Raw genomic sequence first — 16,168 nt, 5'->3', positions numbered from 1 at the left:
AGCAAAACACAAAGGCTGCAGTTTAGGAAGGTTATATGAGGTGTGGCTGTTGAATAACGACACTAATACTGTAACTCTGTTGGTTCATTCAATAAACTAATCTTGCAGCATTTCAACTGTCACATCAGTGGTTTTACAAATCAAACACAAACATATTAAATTATATTTTCACCATATGGACACTTTAAACCCTTAAAATGCACTTCTGCGTTCTAATGATGCATCAGTTGTTACTGTAAACATTTTTTGGTGAAGACTGGAGGCTTTGCAGAAATTTCAGGAGTTGAATACTTGAATAGCACCTTTGGTATCTTTGATTGTTCACATGAAGAGTGTGTGTGATGGCAGAATCACTTAGTCATAAACTTTTTTTAATCGTTTGAAAAACACAAATTGCGCCTGCTGGCGTCAGTTCGGTGGATGGACTTGAACACTTTGACTTTGTGCTGTTACAGAGTGTGTGTTTTTTTTGGAACAGAGCAGGATTTTACCTTTATAAAAACGAGGCAGAGACGAGTGTGTTTCGATGCTGAAAGTGTTTAATTTAGCAAAAGACAAGAAAGGAGAGTCGTGCTGAAAGCTTTCTTTTCATTCCACATTCACTCTTATTAAAAGCCACCAGGCCTCAGAGATGATCCAGCTTTTGTTTGTGTGACTTGTCGCTCCTTCCTTCAGCTGCATTACGGATTAATCAAAAAGCTGTGAAATGATAGAAAGATCCTTCATGTTCTGAATGACACAAATGGCACAAAGACAGGGACTTCAGGAGTCATCAGATTCTATTGGCACAGACAGAAGGAAGACGAGCATTACATTGCAAGTCGTCCCAGCACTTGGTGTCTGTGAAGACAGAAAGCCGAAACCTGAAACTGTGGATGTTCTTATTAGAACTTGTAGTGATGAAATAATGGGATTTGATTTACCTTTAAAATTGGAGGTAAATGGTGCTGAATGGTTTGAAGGTTATTCGGCTCTCCAGGACACCAGTTGGTGTAGTGGAAAGGTGTTCCATCACTCCAGAGAAAGACGTTCTCCTGGAAGACAGAATTCAACAAATTATGAGCTTAAAATCTTTATGAAATATCTGATTATTTAGTTCTCTTTTTGTCTTTTGTGTCTTTTGGCCCCTTCACACCACAGACCTTGTAATTTTAAGTAGGCAACACTCCAAAGATTGATCCAAATGGTAGTTTAAGTTTACTGAAACATGTCACTGATCTAGGATGAAGAGGATGAAACTGTGTCTGCTGCCTTTACAGAGGGGGATCCAGAAAGGCATACAGAGGTATGTTACTGATGGTTCTCTTCCCATTCAGATTTTGGGTGGAATATAGAGTGTGACATTTAGCCTACACTGAAGTATTGCACATTCTCATCTTTTTTTTAACAGAGCATGGCTGGACAGCAGCAGGATGGTTCCTCAGCTTCCACTGCAGTGAGATGGATGTTCAGGAAACACCAGAGCTTCATTCTGTGGAATTCATGTGCAACTGTATAATTGAATGTCCTCTATGTATTCCCAGTTATCAGTAAAACGGATTTATAAACTGCATTTGCTGAGATAAATCCAAAACAACAGATTAGGAGGGCAGATCTGGAAATTGAAATACTGGAGCACAAGTTAGAGGTGGTGATGGTCACAGGTGAATTATGTTAACTACTGGAACATGAACTGAACTATCTCTTTTATTTGTAGGAAATAAAGAAGAGCAAATGAAATGTGTTTCATGTCTTTATTTGCTGTGGTGGTGATGATGGTGACTTAAACTCTAAAGTGATTATTGCATACGGTGTCTCTGACTGCTCTGCTGTCCTGGATAGCTGCAGGTGGATGAGGTCATCATCTGGGTCTTCAGTTTGTAGGGCAGGGTGTTGCTCTCCTCTAACAGTGGTAATATTATGAAGAACAACACATGCCACAGTAATATCACAGGCCCTCTCAGGGGTCACCCTGAGGAGACGTCGGCTCTGGAAACGGGCTTTCAGCAGGCCTATGGTCATCTCCACCCGGGCTCTGGTCCTGCAGTCAGTCCGGCTGAAGTTCTGTTGGGGGCCTGGTTCCGGGTCAGGGTATGAGGTCATCAGCCTGGGTTGGCATGGTAACCCCTGTCACCCAGCAGAAGGCCATCAAACTCTCCTGTAATGTATAGTGGATACATCAGAGCATATTAAAGGAGAGAGACAAGTGAATTCTATTGTGAAAATCTTTATGCTGCTGACCACGCTGCAGTCTGTTGCTCAGGTTAGACTCTCCATAAATCCTGGAGTCATGAACAGACCAACAGACCCAGACCACGTGGCCTCCACATTAGAAATGATGTATGCAGCATCACATCTGATCTGGACAGTGCAGAGAATGACAGATGTTGAACTATGATGCAGTCTTTAACATTTAGAAACAGTAGTCAGTCTACCTGTAGCCTCCCTGCACATTTATGCTGTGAATGGACTTCCTGTTCATGATGTGAGGGAGCTGTGATGGGGATGTGTGTGCATCTATGCAGCCAATCACACTGGGAAATCCTAAAAGAAATTAAAATGACTAACCCCAGTCTGAGGCTGCAGCACAATGTCATTAACAGAATATGATTTAAAATGAATTTAACAGATCTCTACATCATTCACCTGCAATCCTGTGGATCTCCTCTTGACGTTCTGACAGGTTTATGTCCACAATGATGAGTAAAAGTCGTTTCAGAGCCAGGACAACTTTTCTGACTGTGCTGCATACAGTTGTCTTACTGTAGTGCTCTGCATCTCTGACATCATATAAAAACTTTCATTTGCAAAGAACCGCAGCGCAACACACAATATCAGCTGGATGTGAGAGCATGACTACGGCTGGTAATGTAAATGTAAGGACGGATTAGGTTGTTTATGTAGATTATGGACTTAAAACGAAACGGTACCGCTCAAACCGATAATTGTCCGGAAATGCGAGAACATTTATGCGCGGTCTGATAACAATCTACCGACGAATATTTAATTATCTGTGCAGTAATGCTGGATCGTTAATAAAAGCTGTTCTACGCCAAAACTCGCTCGCTTACTGCATGGGCGTAACGGACGCGGGGTACGCGTGGGACATGTCCCCCGCACTTTCCACATCTGTCCCCTCTGTCCCCCGCACTTTTTTTCAGCCGTTACAACAGCTAAACCCGTTATGAGCATCCAGTAACGTGTTTTCCCGAGCCGTCTTTGAATGCACCATGAGCGCATGCTAACGCAGGTGTTCCACAGGAGACGTGCTGCTGTGCTGAGCAGTGCTGAACGTGCGTCTGGAGTAATGTTTAGCAAACCAGCCAGAGCCAGCAAGAAGCAAAAAACTTTACACAGTTCTTTCCAAACAAACCGTGTAAGTTGTGTGACCTTGTTGGATGCAAACAATGTTAGACTTGTTAGCTAAATGATGACAAGGTAAAACGTGGCAATATATCAATATGTTAAGCTAGTTAACAATAATTTAAATGTGGTTGCCTCTGTTACATTACATTTTGAGGTTAAATTCTACTGCAATTTTTACTCTTCCTAATGCTATTTCAGAATTTTTCTTACCACATTTTTTTTATGTTTATTGCCATAATAGAAAGAGCAGAGTCAGGGAGGAGATGGATCAGAGGCCAGCAGCAGGGACAAGGATGGTGGGTCTTTACAGGTAAGGAGAGATTATAACTTCCTGAGAATAAGATATCTATTGCAGGGAGAAACCAGGCAGTACTGATCATTTCATGTTCAGTGTTTGGCACCTTTGGCTACTCGTCCAGTAGATGTTCAAGGGACATTGTTGTCAACTCAACTAGAGTTTCGCCACTTAAACTTTAGATTTTATAGTTTAAAGTTTTATACTTGATAGTTTAAAGAACTAGCCTAGTTGGTCCCCTGGTATTGTACTGTGGCTGTTAGGGATTATGTGGTTCTTTAGCCACTAAGGATGGTGCAATTAAATGTAAGAGAATGATAAATCGCTCTGAAAAATTTGTCCCCCTCACTTCTGAGATGGTGGTTACGCCCATGGCTTACTGACTGAATGAATGAGGAAATGAAACAGCGTGTGTGGCTGAAAGAGGGCGGAGATGGAGAGAAACTCGAGGTTTTCTCAGATAAACCTGCTGCCGACCAGGTTAGAGTCATAGAGTCTGTTACTGCGGTAACTGACCGAGAGTTGAAGTTACCCCTCTTAACAGGCTAGAGTTACCCCGCATTCCCTGGTTAGAGTTACCTCGCTTTGTGAAACGGAAAACTCTGAGTTTCCCTCATTTCAGGGTTAAGAAACTCAGAGTTTTCAGTGAACCTGCTTCGTGAAACTGGCCCCTGGTCTTCTTCAGTATCTGCACTCGGAGGCAAGAAGAGAAGATAATCCTGCTGCAGGTTTGCTTTACTTTGTCCTCTCTCCACCTCATTTTAGTCTTTCTAATACTGATTATTTATCTGGAGTTGCTGTAACTTTAGAGGTGTGACTGATATGTCTATGTTTGTTAAAGGTAATCATCATATTTGTACCCTGTCCACCATGAAGATGCTGACTTTATCAGCACTTCTTTGTGCCGTCATGGCTCTGACCACTGCTGCTGGTGAGTATCAGTGTTTTTGTGCCTAGTGGCTGATTGTGTGTGAGGAAAAAACAAAGCTCAATTCTGTGTCTCAACACAGCAACACAATAAAACTAATCTGTATATCTGCCGTGTTTAACTGTTCAGCTCTTTCAGGAGTGACGGATGAAGGTGGTTCAGTGACAGCAAATGATGGAGGTAAATATGAAGCCTGCAGTGTTTCATCTGGAGTCTCATCATTGATCTTCTGTTGTTCTTAGGAGAACACCATGTTGCTGAGAGGTCCTTACATTGTTCCACAGGCTGGTATTGGTATGGAGGTTCCTGTTACATCTACATTCCCCAACCAAAGAGTTGGGCTGATGCAGAGGTAGAAGTTACATTTTTTTCTTGTTCTGAAAAAATGGTCGAAGACAGTTCTGCAAAGTTCTGATCATGTTTTCAGTGAGAAAATTTCTTTTAGTTCCCAGAATGTTCTAAAAATGTGCATTGATATCATTGCTATGGTCTGATGTTCTCTAATGGTCTCAAACGAAATATTTTGTTGAAAACGTTCTTAATTTGTTACCATGCAACATTGTGGGAATGTTTCATAGATTCTGTGAAGTGTTCCCTCAACAACATCCCGAAAACATACTCAAAACACCGTAGCCAGAATGTTCCACTTCTGTGATTATGTTACATTTTTACTGGAAAGTTTTATAGAGAATGTTACATCATCTGAAGTCTCAATAACATCCTGAAAACTTTTTTTGATGTTGCACTGAGAACATCTTCACATTGTCATCACTGTTCCATTATTCTATACCGTGTTCCTTCAACAACATCCCCAAAACATCTCAGCCAGAATGTTCCACTTCTGTTAATACATCATATTAGAGAAACATAATCAGTGTTTCTAACAACATGACTGAAACATTTTCTTATTAATTATTAAAATTTGTAGGTAATCTAATATTGTGGGAACGTTCTCTGCCGACTGGGAGATACTTTTCACTGCAGAACACTTCCAAATTTATTCTCTTTGTACTGACTTGCACATTTGGTTCATTTCTATTTTCTAACTTCGACATCTTTTTGTTAGTTTTTCTGCAAATCTCTACTCAAGTTTTGTGTGTGTACAATTTACAGTTTGTGTATTTATGTGATTTATACAGAAAATTGTGATGATTTTATTTATTTTTTACCTTTTTTATACCCTTTCCTTGTAGATGTAATTTCTTTTTTTTTTACAACTTAATTTTATTTTATTTTCTTTGAGTGCGTATAGTTTACAGCATGTTTAACAAAGGAAACCCTCAAGTCTGCTCATTCATATAATATATATAAATTGCCAGGCTTTTCAAGTCCACACAGTCCACAATGTTGAATATTGCATCCCCGTCTCCATAAAGATCATACACATCATCCATTTAAGTACAACACCCAATACACACACTCATAAAAATAATAAAACCGAGCAACAACAACAACAACCAGAACAAAAAACCACAAAATACCAAACAAACTCAAAAAAACAAAAATAAAAACAAATTAAAAAAAAAAACATCACATTTAAAGCAGTGCGACCTATACATTAATGTATTACCTAATGCCGAATATAATAATATTTTCCCCATTTTGGATTGTACTCTTCCCATCTGTTAGCCTAGCCGCGCTAGACAACCCACGGCAACGAATTTAATTCTCTGTCAGGGTGGGTCTAGTTACCCTCCATAAGCCTCGAGGCTGGATTCTCCTAAAACTGGCCGGACCAATCACCATGAAGTGTAGAGTCAGAAGGCGGGCGTAACGAAGTGACGACAGAGGCGTGACGATTCTGACAGAAACAACCAGCGCACAATAAACAGTTATCTTTCGACTCGGCTTTGGCCACAGCCCTTAAAGATTTGAAGCTAAAATTCAACTTGAAAGATAAACAAAGGACGGCACTTAAGTGTTTCATTGAGAAGAAAGACGTATTTGGACTTATGCCGACGGGATATGGCAAATCCTTAATATACCAGTTGGCTCCGCGGCTCCGCTGGTTGGGAAGCTAATGGGACTTAGCCACAATCCGCCGGTGCTCTCGGAACTACGTCAGCCTATTCGTTGCGTTGATTGGTTGTATACCTACCCAATTGCTGCAGAGGGATTTGATAGACAACCTTTTAGCCCGCCTCCCTCCCTGTCCAGCTTCCCCAGACCCTTGTGCCGTCAGAAACATGGGTATAGCATGGCTAGGCTACCCATCTGTTGTTCATCCTATAAAACAGCTGTTCATAGGATGCCACTTGTCCCAGCTCACAGAACCAATCTTTCAAGGGTGGAATTCTAGAGTTCTTCCATTCTCTCAGTAGAGTCTGTCTGCCTATGATTATTGCTGTTTGTATGAATGAGGCATTTTGACATCCATCTGCAACTGCTGGATCTCCGAGCACATATAATCTGGGAGAGAACTCAAAATTTCCCTAATACAGTTATGTATTTTACTCCAATACTCCAAAATTTTGGGACACTGCCACAGAGCATGAAGCAGGGTTCCATTGTCTTTTTGACATTTCCAACAATTTGGTGTGTTCTTTAGGCCTAGTTTATATAATTTTGTTGGTGTCCAGTAGTAACGATTAACAATTTTAAATTGTATTAATCTTATCCTTAAATCCCTTGATAGAATTTTAAAATTCTGGCATATTTTAAGCCATTCTGACTCACTGAATGACAGCCTCAGGTCGGTCTCCCAGATGCGTTTTAACACAAGTGGTAAATTGCAATTTTGCTGTGAAAGTTTTGAGTAATACTTAGACACGGCATGATTTGATTGTAATATTTTGAGGATATCTTTGAGCAAAGTAGATTTAAAGACTGTGCTTGAGAGAATAGAAACCTGAAAGTAATCTGTTCCATAAACAGTTTTTATTGTGTAGTATTTAGACTTGTACTTAGTGCAATTTACAGTTTGTGTATTTATGTGATTTATACAGAAAATTGTGAGGATTTCATTTTTTTTAAACCTTTTTTATACCCTTTCCTTGTAGATTTAATTTCTGTGCCACAATGTGAACATAATCTCCCTGTATCAGGACTTCACATCACTTTACATTTACAGAAGCTCCGGATAAAAAACCGTAGAGTTTGGAGAAACAGCAGGTATAGTTAGCCAGGAATTAATATTATCTAACGTTTTCACCAGACAAAGTTAACTTCACTTTATTCTGTAGAGATTATTCAATTTTTGCAGCCTTTCTACTATATTTCCCAGATCTATGGCAGTTAGAGTTTGACCTACAGCACCCCCTGGTGTGTTTCTTTCAGAAGATACTATTGTTTATTAGACTAAACTATGTGACATACAGGCTCATATGTGAAGATGTGCATGTTCTCATACGTGCAGAGTTACATCTCCAGACATGCAGGTTCCCAGATGTGCAGGTTTGTGTGTCTCAATGTTCAGATCCCCAGATGTACAGATTCATGTATCCAGATTTGACGATGACTCCGCCCAGTGTTGGACCTCTAGTGTTCTTTGGAGCTGGTCTGACAGTCGGTCTGCTCGGTGTGGCAGCTGGAATCGTCTTTATCAAAGGACAGAAGCACAGCTGATTGTCTAAGACTGTTGATGTTCGTGCAGATTTATGTGGACAAAATCCAGATGTTTTCCTTTGAATTTAAATGAATGTACTCATACTTTATCGTATGAATCAAACATCTTCACTGTTTTTTCAGTGTTTAGTTTAAACAATCAGCTCCACATGTTTAACCTGAGGATCAACTCTGACTGTTCTCTGCTGTTCAGCTGCAACAACAACCTCAACAGTCTGCCCCATCAAATCATCAAATGTTTCATTTCACTTCCATGTCCACAGTTTGTCCTTTCTGTTAAATGTGATCAGTTTCATTTTCTGTACAGTCTGGAAGGTTTCTGTTCCCTCTGAGCCACAAACACTCAGTTCTGTTATTCTGACTCATTTTGAGTCAGACTTCTTGTTTGACATGAGTGAAAATGGGCGCTATCCCCTCAGCTGTGACTGCTCAGGTTCAGGTCTGGATCTGGATCACAGTGGATCTAGTGAAGCTGGTTATCTGAGAGACAGCTATCTGCTGCTGTCACTGAATCATCATTGTATCACCAGCTTCATGTCACTGACAGCAGAAATGCATTAATGATAAAAACTGTTTTATTATTTCATTTTCTAAGTGTTATTCAGTGTAGCTGCTTTCAAATACAAATGATATTAAAGAATCTTTGAAATGTATGTAATGTAAGCTTCATTAAAATTGAACACAGTTGGAACCACAGGTCACTTTAAAACCAGAATGAACGATTGAACTCTTAAATCTGTTTTTAACTGTGTTCTGTGGTTGTCTGTTCTAATTGTTCTCTCAGCTTTATTGTAAATCAGGGCTTCATGATCGTTGCTGATTTGAATAAAAACTGAGTGACTGGTAAATATAACTTCAGAGACAAAGTATGACTTACTTAAATCAAAGAAAGCTGCACTATACTGAGTCCACTGCCTCCTGAGAGCTTTGAAAGGACAAAATGGTTTCTTCTCACTTCCAGTGACTTTGGTAAGAACAGATCTGTAAAAGAAAGCAGGTCCATGAAGTCCAGCACAGAGTAGAGCAGCAACTCCTCAGGAAGAGCTCTTCTGATAGAAGGGATCAGTTTATCTCTGGAGTGAAGATTTTCCATCAAGATAAAGGTTTTAGTTTGCAGCTGTGATCAGGAGGATGAGACAAAGAGCAGCCACATTAAAACACCAGAGCAGGAAAATGAAGCTCACTAATTTAGTGATAAAGAATGTTTAAATCAAGAATGGAGGTTTTAGACTGGTGTCCCCAAAACCCCATTAACAATCTGTAAACTGATGAAGAAACAAGGCTGTGTCAAAAAGACAACAAATTTAGCTGCATTGCACCAATTCTGTCAAGAAGAAAGACTTGTGGATGGAAACCAAAAGGTGAGTTGATGTGAAAATGGCCAAACAGTATTTAACCAGATATAAGCATTGCTGTATGTATATTTTGATCTGGCAGATTTTGTTGTATTTCCAGAAAACCTGGAATAAATTTATTAAGGAACTGAAATAAATGATTGTTTATATGACAAAGATTCATGTGTTTTCATGATTCCATCATAGAAAATTAAGAGTTGTAGGAGCCACTGGAAAATCCAGACTGACACGATATACATGATCTCTACAGGTGATCATGATGGCAAGAGTTCGCTAACTACCTCAACGTATAAAACTGTTTCTGACAGTGAAATCTTTGGTATAAATGAGGCGATGTGTTTGTAGTGGAACACATTCACTACAGTTCACTCTGGAAGGACAAGATTTACTGTGAAGAAACATGTTGCAGACAAACAACAGAATGGAACATGTTAAATTAGATTTACTGTAAGGTTCATTTGATTGTCTACAGTTACCATTATTGTCTTTAGTGACAGAAAAGCTTTGTCTGTAGAACTTCATCAAGTGAAGATATGACCACAGTTTAATGTGTCTTTTAACTATGTATTGTATTGAATGGACCAATGATCACGGTTGGTTTGGACATGTAATGGTATAAATGTAATAATGCTGCTGCAAATGTCAGATGGTAAAAAAGTAGGGAAAAGACCTGTAAACTCTGAGAGCAGCTGAAGAGGAGACTGGTGTCAGTTCTCTGCCTGGTAACAGCTGATGCTGCAGGTCACACGATCCTGTTCTGTTTTAAACAGCTGCTGACAGTCAAACAGAATCAGTGTTAGTTTACAGGATCATGGCTTCATCCTCTCTCAGCTTCTTGCTTCTCTTCATCACTGTCCACTTAGCAGGTAGGACCAATACTCTGATCTGTTTTCTTTATACTTCATCACTGTCCACACAGCAATCACTGATCAATTCTCACTGAGGTTTAATCTCTTTCTGTTTTGTCCCTCAGATGGATTTCTGTATTATCATACAGCACGCTGTGTGTTTAACTCCACTGAGCTGAAGGACATTGAGTATATCCGGTCTTTCTATTACAACAAACTGGAGTTGATAAGGTTCAGCAGCAGTTTGGGGAAGTTTGTTGGATACACTGAGTTTGGAGTGAAGACTGCAGAACAATGGAACAAAGATACTGCATTGCTGAGCGCAGAGAGAGCTCAGAAGGAGGTGTACTGTCTCCCAAACACTGAGATATGGTACACAAATGTTCTGTCTAAATCAGGTGAGTCAGTCTTTGTGACACTTTCATCACTTTCACCACAACACTGGTTAAAAACAGTTTATCATCTGCTGTTTTTCTAATTAATGGAGTTCAGCTTGACAAATCAAAGAATCAGTGTTTCTGCTGCAACTTTAAAACATCTGTCTGTGGTTATTGATCCGTTAGTCTCAGTAGAAAATATCAGTAATAAAAATACTGATTGTTACGATTTCTGGTGATTTTCTTTTATTATAGAGAAGTTAAAGTTTCCATCTGCTTCTCCAACCACTGATGATGCAGCAAGTAATAAAACCGCTTCTACTGTTACTAAATTCTTCTCAAGTTCCCTTCAATTCAAGTAAACAAAGAACTTTGGCACAGATTTAGATTTTCCTGGTTAATAAATGTGAATTTCACTGCCTGCAGGTCATCTGAAAACTCTCAGTATTGTTCACTGTTGATAACAGTTCAGTCAGGCACTGAGAAACACTATTTTATTTATTTATTTATTTATGTATTTTTGAGAACTGGTTCAAACACAACATTTTGGAAAATTTTCAATAAGATGTATGTGATTTGGGTGGAAAAAAATCCCAATTTTAAGCTCAGATTTTGTGAATTTTCTTGCTGGAATCTCTCATAACAGATGGTACATTCAAAGACCATCTGAAAGTAGAAAGTTTAATGTTTCTTTCTGTTTGTTCAGTTCTGGCTGATAAATTGAGTCCTTTTGGTGATTTTTTTTTTTTAAAGAAAAGATGCCTTTCATAAGGTTTTGACTTCAGAGGATTGATGTTGAAGCTGAACTTCCAGAAACTGAAGCTGTTTTACTGAAGTAACTGGATAAACTGGAGATGGGTATCAGGAAACACACTGAAACAGCTCAGAGCCACCACATTCTGCTACTGTGACTACCAGCATTAACAATAATCTGTGTGTTCCAGTTGAGCCCTACGTGGTCCTGCACTCCACGGCGCCTCCTCCTAAACAACATCCAGCCGTGTTGGTCTGCAGTGTCTACGACTTCTACCCCAAAGTAATCAAAGTGAGCTGGTTCAGAGACGAACAGGAGGTCACCTCAGGAGTCTCCTCTACTGGTGTGATGGAGGACGGTGACTGGTACTACCAGATCCACTCTCGCCTGGAGTACACACCCAGGTAAGGCCAGGTCCAGGTCTAGGTCCAGATCCAGGTCCAGGTCCAGGTCCAGTTTGATGAATCAGGAATGTTGGTTTGTTTTGCTGCAGGAAGGGAGAGAAGATCGCTTGTGTGGTGGAACATGCCAGCCTGAAAGGACCTCTGAGGACCTACTGGAGTAAATACCTGTCTGTCTGTCTGTCTGTCTGTCACCCACCTGTCTTTCTGTCTGTCACCCACCTGTCTTTCTCTCACCTGTCTGTCTCTCACCTGTCTGTCTGTCTGTCCTCAGATCCGTCCATGCCTAAGTCAGATAAAGAAAAGATTGCCATCGGAGCCTCAGCACTGATTCTGGGTCTGGTCTTTGGTCTGGCTGGATTCATCTACTACAGGAACCACACCCCAGGTAAACCAGTTTACACCCATCTAACGTCTGTTCACACCAGTTCAAGTCCATTTTATACCATATTACACCAGTCTAACACCAGGTTACCATGGTCTAAGAGCAGCTCATATCAGTTCACAGCAGTTTATACCAGATTATACCAACAATCACAGTGTCTACCTGTCTGTCTCTCACCTGTCTGTCTCTCTGTCCTCAGATCTGTTTTTGCTTGATTCAGAGAAAACCAAGATTGCCATTAAAGAGTCAGGACTGACTCTGGATCAGGTCTTATCTCTGGCGAAATTCATCTACTCCAAGAAGAAGGCCCAAGGTCAGACAAGTTTACTCCAGTCAAAACCAGTTTACGTCAGTCTAATACCAATTCATACCAGTACACACAGTCTAAACCAATTCACACCAGTTCAGTACCAGTTTATACCAGATCAGCACCAATATATACCACTTTACATCAGTTTACATGACTCTTTTTTGCAAATTTTTGTTCAAAAACCTAATTATACTGACCACGATTTAATGTTAAAATGCAAGAAAAGGAAATAACTCACAAGGGAGAGAAACACCAGTCTAACACCAGTTTAGCACCAGTCTACACAAGTTTAAATCCAGTTTAGGCCAGTTTATGTCAGTGTTTACCAGAGCCTCAGACTAGTTTGTTCCCCTTAAATCTGCTATTTTACTGAAATAATAAACTCATTGATGTCTGATAATGTTTGATCCACACCAGTTCAGATGAGATCAGACCAGTTTACTTCAGTTCCGACCATTACAGATGTTAAAACCAGTGTTACCAGTGTTTGTTGTTGACCCTGTCCTTGTCTCTTCTCTGTTTCCCAGGACGCATTCTGTGTCCTTCCTGAGGAAAGGTTCTGGTCCTGATCTTGTTCCTGATTCTAGTCCTGGTCCTGATTCTGTCTGTCAGATGACAGAAAATACCGTTGCTGCTTAAACCTGCTTTCAAATGATCGTTTCTGGACTGGACTCTCTAAACCTGGTCCAGGACTGAAGTCTGAAGCTCAGCTGGCCTGGACCTGGTCCAGAACCACCACAGTGTGAATCCAGTCCTGCTGGTTGATGCAGGTGTTTCAGTGGAGTAGTCTGGTCCAGTCCTGGATCAGGTTTAATGTGGACTCTGATGTAACAGCTGGACCTGGTCTCTGCTGCTTCACTGTGTTGAATGAATCATTTTCAGCCTTTTCTGTCTGCAGAACAACAGCTTTGAAATCACTTGTTAGCAAATGTTTGACTGAATGTAGCTGCAGCTCCACTGATTGACATTTATCCTTTTAACTGTATAATTTTTATAAACTTTGACACAATCTGACCTGAATGTGTCATTCCTCCTGGTTATTTATGTGTTCAGATTACTGTCATCTACACCTATCACCAGTTTATACCATTTTACACCAGTTTAAATAGTTTGCAACCACTTTACAATCATTTAAACCAGTTTTTACCAGTTTACACTTGTGTATAGCATTTCAAAGACTAGTTGACATCAGTTTAAACTATTTCATACAAGTTTAAAACTTAGAAGCATGACAGGTAACAGACGATTTCACACCAGTCGAAACCAGTTAATGTTAGTTTACTCCAATTCAAACCTATTTACAGAGTAGTTTACATTAGTCTGCAACAGTCTATACAAGTTTACACTAGTTCGAACCAGTGGGAAATAGTTTTCAGAGAACTTTACACCAGTTCATACCAGCTCACGTTGGATTAACACAGTTTATAGACCGATTTACACCAAATTAAAACAGTTTACAGACAAGTTTAAACTAGTTTCCAGCTTTAACAGACCAGTGTACAACACTTTTAATCAGTTTATACCACTTAACACCTGTTTACAGAGTAGTTGAGACTAATTTAAAGCGATTTTAACCAGCATATTTTCCCTAAAATTTTTAGCTTGAGACATTTTTAAGAGAAAAAATCGAAATGAAACATCTTTAACTTGAATTTGATTTCTGACATGAAGCTCCACACTGAAATCTACTAACTCGGTAACAGTTAGTAGTGGGTGTGCTGTTATTTTGTGAGAATATACCTCATAAGGTCATGTTTTAACCACAGTGTTTGATGACGTGAAAACACAGCCAGTCATTTCAGGTGTCATGCTGCCATCTACAGGCTGAACTCTGCACCTGCACAGAGACAGTAACTCCTGCAGCAGCTGATGTTAATTCAAGAAAACACACACAGATCATCTGCTGTATGCAAATCGACTATTTTCAAAATGTGAGAATAGGTAAAACTAGTTATTTATTAATCCAGATTGGACATCAACAAGATTTCAGCTACAACGCCACCACACAAACAGCACAGCAACAGTAATGAAGACCAACATCCACATCAGAAGGTTTTTAACTTGAGGGGAGATCATGATGAAATCATCTGAAATCAAGAAACACAAAACAGTGAGTTATCTGGAAACATTAAAGGAAGTGAGTCACAGTAGAGGGTTTTTATTAACATATCTACCTGCTACTCTGATCTGTGCCTCTCTGCTCTGGTTGATGTTGCTCTGCTGGATTCTGCAGGTCAACTTGTTGCTGTGTCTCTCCTCCACAGTCACTCTGCTGCTGACAGTATAGAGGTCATCAGGACCTCTGACTGTCTCTGTAGGTCCAGCAGAGAGGAGGTTTCCCTCACCGTCCAGCCACAACACCTCAGGCTCTGGATACCAGCCTGCAGATTCACACTGTAGCACCATCTTTCCTCTGTTACTCGAAGTAACCTCTATGACTGGTGTGGAGACTGAACCTGAGAATGAAAGAGAAGATATTTCAGTTTCTGGGTTTGGAGCAAACCTTGCATCAAACATGATATCTTTGGTTTTCTGACTCACCAACAATGAGCTGGATGGAAGCTTCTTTCTGTATGGAGGGAATGGAACACCAGAATTGGCCTTCATCAGAAATTTTAGCTTTGAAGATGCTCATGGAGACATTTCCATGTACCAGCTCATCCACGAAAACTCTTGTGCGATAAGAATAAGTTGGATTTTGACTCTCATACAGCAGTCGTCCATCTTGGTGAACATGGATGTACTTTGGGTCCAAACTGGGTCTGGTCCACATCACCGTCATGGAATCAGCACTGATGGCAGGATCAAGACGACATGGTAGAATGACATCATCACCAACGAGGGCGAGGATTGGTTGATCTGAGCAAATGAGTTTCACCTGCATATCAGGGAAAACTGAAAAAAGAAGAAGTAAACAAACAAATACAGTGACATAGTCAATAAAATCATAATCCAGAAGGTGTCACAGCGTCCTGGTACCATTCAGGACAGTGAATGTCTATCAGGGCTAAATAAGCTAATTCATCTTTTCTTCGGTTACAGCTAGCTATTTTGCATGAACGTACACATATTCAAATGTTTTGGGCCTATAACCACTGTCACGTGTTTTCCTTAATCACAGAAATGTTGCATTTAGGAATGCAAGCAGTAACAGTCATGAGTCAGGCTTCCATGTGATGTTGTACGATCAATATTAAGACCTATGTTAGGTCCTTTTTTGTGACCAGTGCTGGATGTACTTTTGCAGTTTTTTCCTTGGACCTCAAAGTGGAGCATACCGTAAATGGAGGATAATTGCTGATAATGAAACATAGGTCTGCAGCTACCACCAAAAGACCAAACAGCATCTTCAGAGGGAAGTCTCCAAGACCGAAGATGTTGCATCAACACAGGAGCAAGAGAATGCCTATCATTTTTTCAACATTCACAGGGTTGTATACCATGGATTTGTCCCCCAAGGTTGGACTGGTACCACTGAGTTTAACTGTAACATCCTGAGGGTTTGCTGGTGCAAACTATGTCATGACAAGTTCTTCAGCCTCACCAACACAATCATTGGTCTCCATCTGATCCTCTGGCTAGATTTGGCTCCCTGCATCTTCTTCC

At 40.2% G+C, this 16,168-nt stretch overlaps 2 protein-coding genes across 2 annotated transcripts; one reads left to right on the top strand and one right to left on the bottom strand.

Annotated features, from left to right (window-relative positions):
- The first annotated feature begins 10,247 nt into the window (after window positions 1-10,247).
- LOC110946080 (H-2 class II histocompatibility antigen, E-S beta chain-like) lies at window positions 10,248-13,576 on the top strand. The gene is made up of 7 exons (XM_051943801.1): window positions 10,248-10,353; window positions 10,461-10,733; window positions 11,657-11,870; window positions 11,960-12,027; window positions 12,142-12,255; window positions 12,452-12,565; window positions 13,090-13,576. The coding sequence occupies exons 1-7, from the start codon at window positions 10,299-10,301 to the stop codon at window positions 13,110-13,112; spliced, it is 861 nt and encodes a 286-aa protein (XP_051799761.1). The 5' UTR covers window positions 10,248-10,298; the 3' UTR covers window positions 13,113-13,576.
- Window positions 13,577-13,824: 248 nt separating this feature from the next.
- LOC110971813 (butyrophilin subfamily 1 member A1-like) lies at window positions 13,825-16,168 on the bottom strand. The gene is made up of 3 exons (XM_051943806.1): window positions 15,104-16,168; window positions 14,737-15,018; window positions 13,825-14,649 (listed from the first exon to the last, which is right to left on the bottom strand). The coding sequence occupies exons 1-3, from the start codon at window positions 15,444-15,446 to the stop codon at window positions 14,549-14,551; spliced, it is 726 nt and encodes a 241-aa protein (XP_051799766.1). The 5' UTR covers window positions 15,447-16,168; the 3' UTR covers window positions 13,825-14,548.

The sequence above is a fragment of the Acanthochromis polyacanthus genome, chromosome 23 (genome assembly GCF_021347895.1).
Source record: "Acanthochromis polyacanthus isolate Apoly-LR-REF ecotype Palm Island chromosome 23, KAUST_Apoly_ChrSc, whole genome shotgun sequence".
Classification (NCBI taxonomy): domain Eukaryota; kingdom Metazoa; phylum Chordata; class Actinopteri; family Pomacentridae; genus Acanthochromis; species Acanthochromis polyacanthus.
The sequence above is the reverse complement of the archived record's forward strand: the minus strand, read 5'-3'. Positions and strand labels throughout refer to the sequence as shown.

Excerpts from the sequence above, each read along its gene's own strand:
- LOC110946080 (XM_051943801.1), top strand. The coding sequence starts at position 10,299 with ATGGCTTCATCCTCTCTCAGCTTCTTGCTTCTCTTCATCACTGTCCAC. Across the intron at positions 12,028-12,141 it reads ACCTCTGAGGACCTACTGGA|ATCCGTCCATGCCTAAGTCA; the intron begins GTAAATACCTGT and ends GTCTGTCCTCAG. Across the intron at positions 12,256-12,451 it reads CTACAGGAACCACACCCCAG|ATCTGTTTTTGCTTGATTCA; the intron begins GTAAACCAGTTT and ends CTCTGTCCTCAG.
- LOC110971813 (XM_051943806.1), bottom strand. The coding sequence starts at position 15,446 with ATGCAGGTGAAACTCATTTGCTCAGATCAACCAATCCTCGCCCTCGTT. Across the intron at positions 15,019-15,103 it reads TTCCATCCAGCTCATTGTTG|GTTCAGTCTCCACACCAGTC; the intron begins GTGAGTCAGAAA and ends TTTCATTCTCAG. Across the intron at positions 14,650-14,736 it reads GGCACAGATCAGAGTAGCAG|ATGATTTCATCATGATCTCC; the intron begins GTAGATATGTTA and ends TCTTGATTTCAG.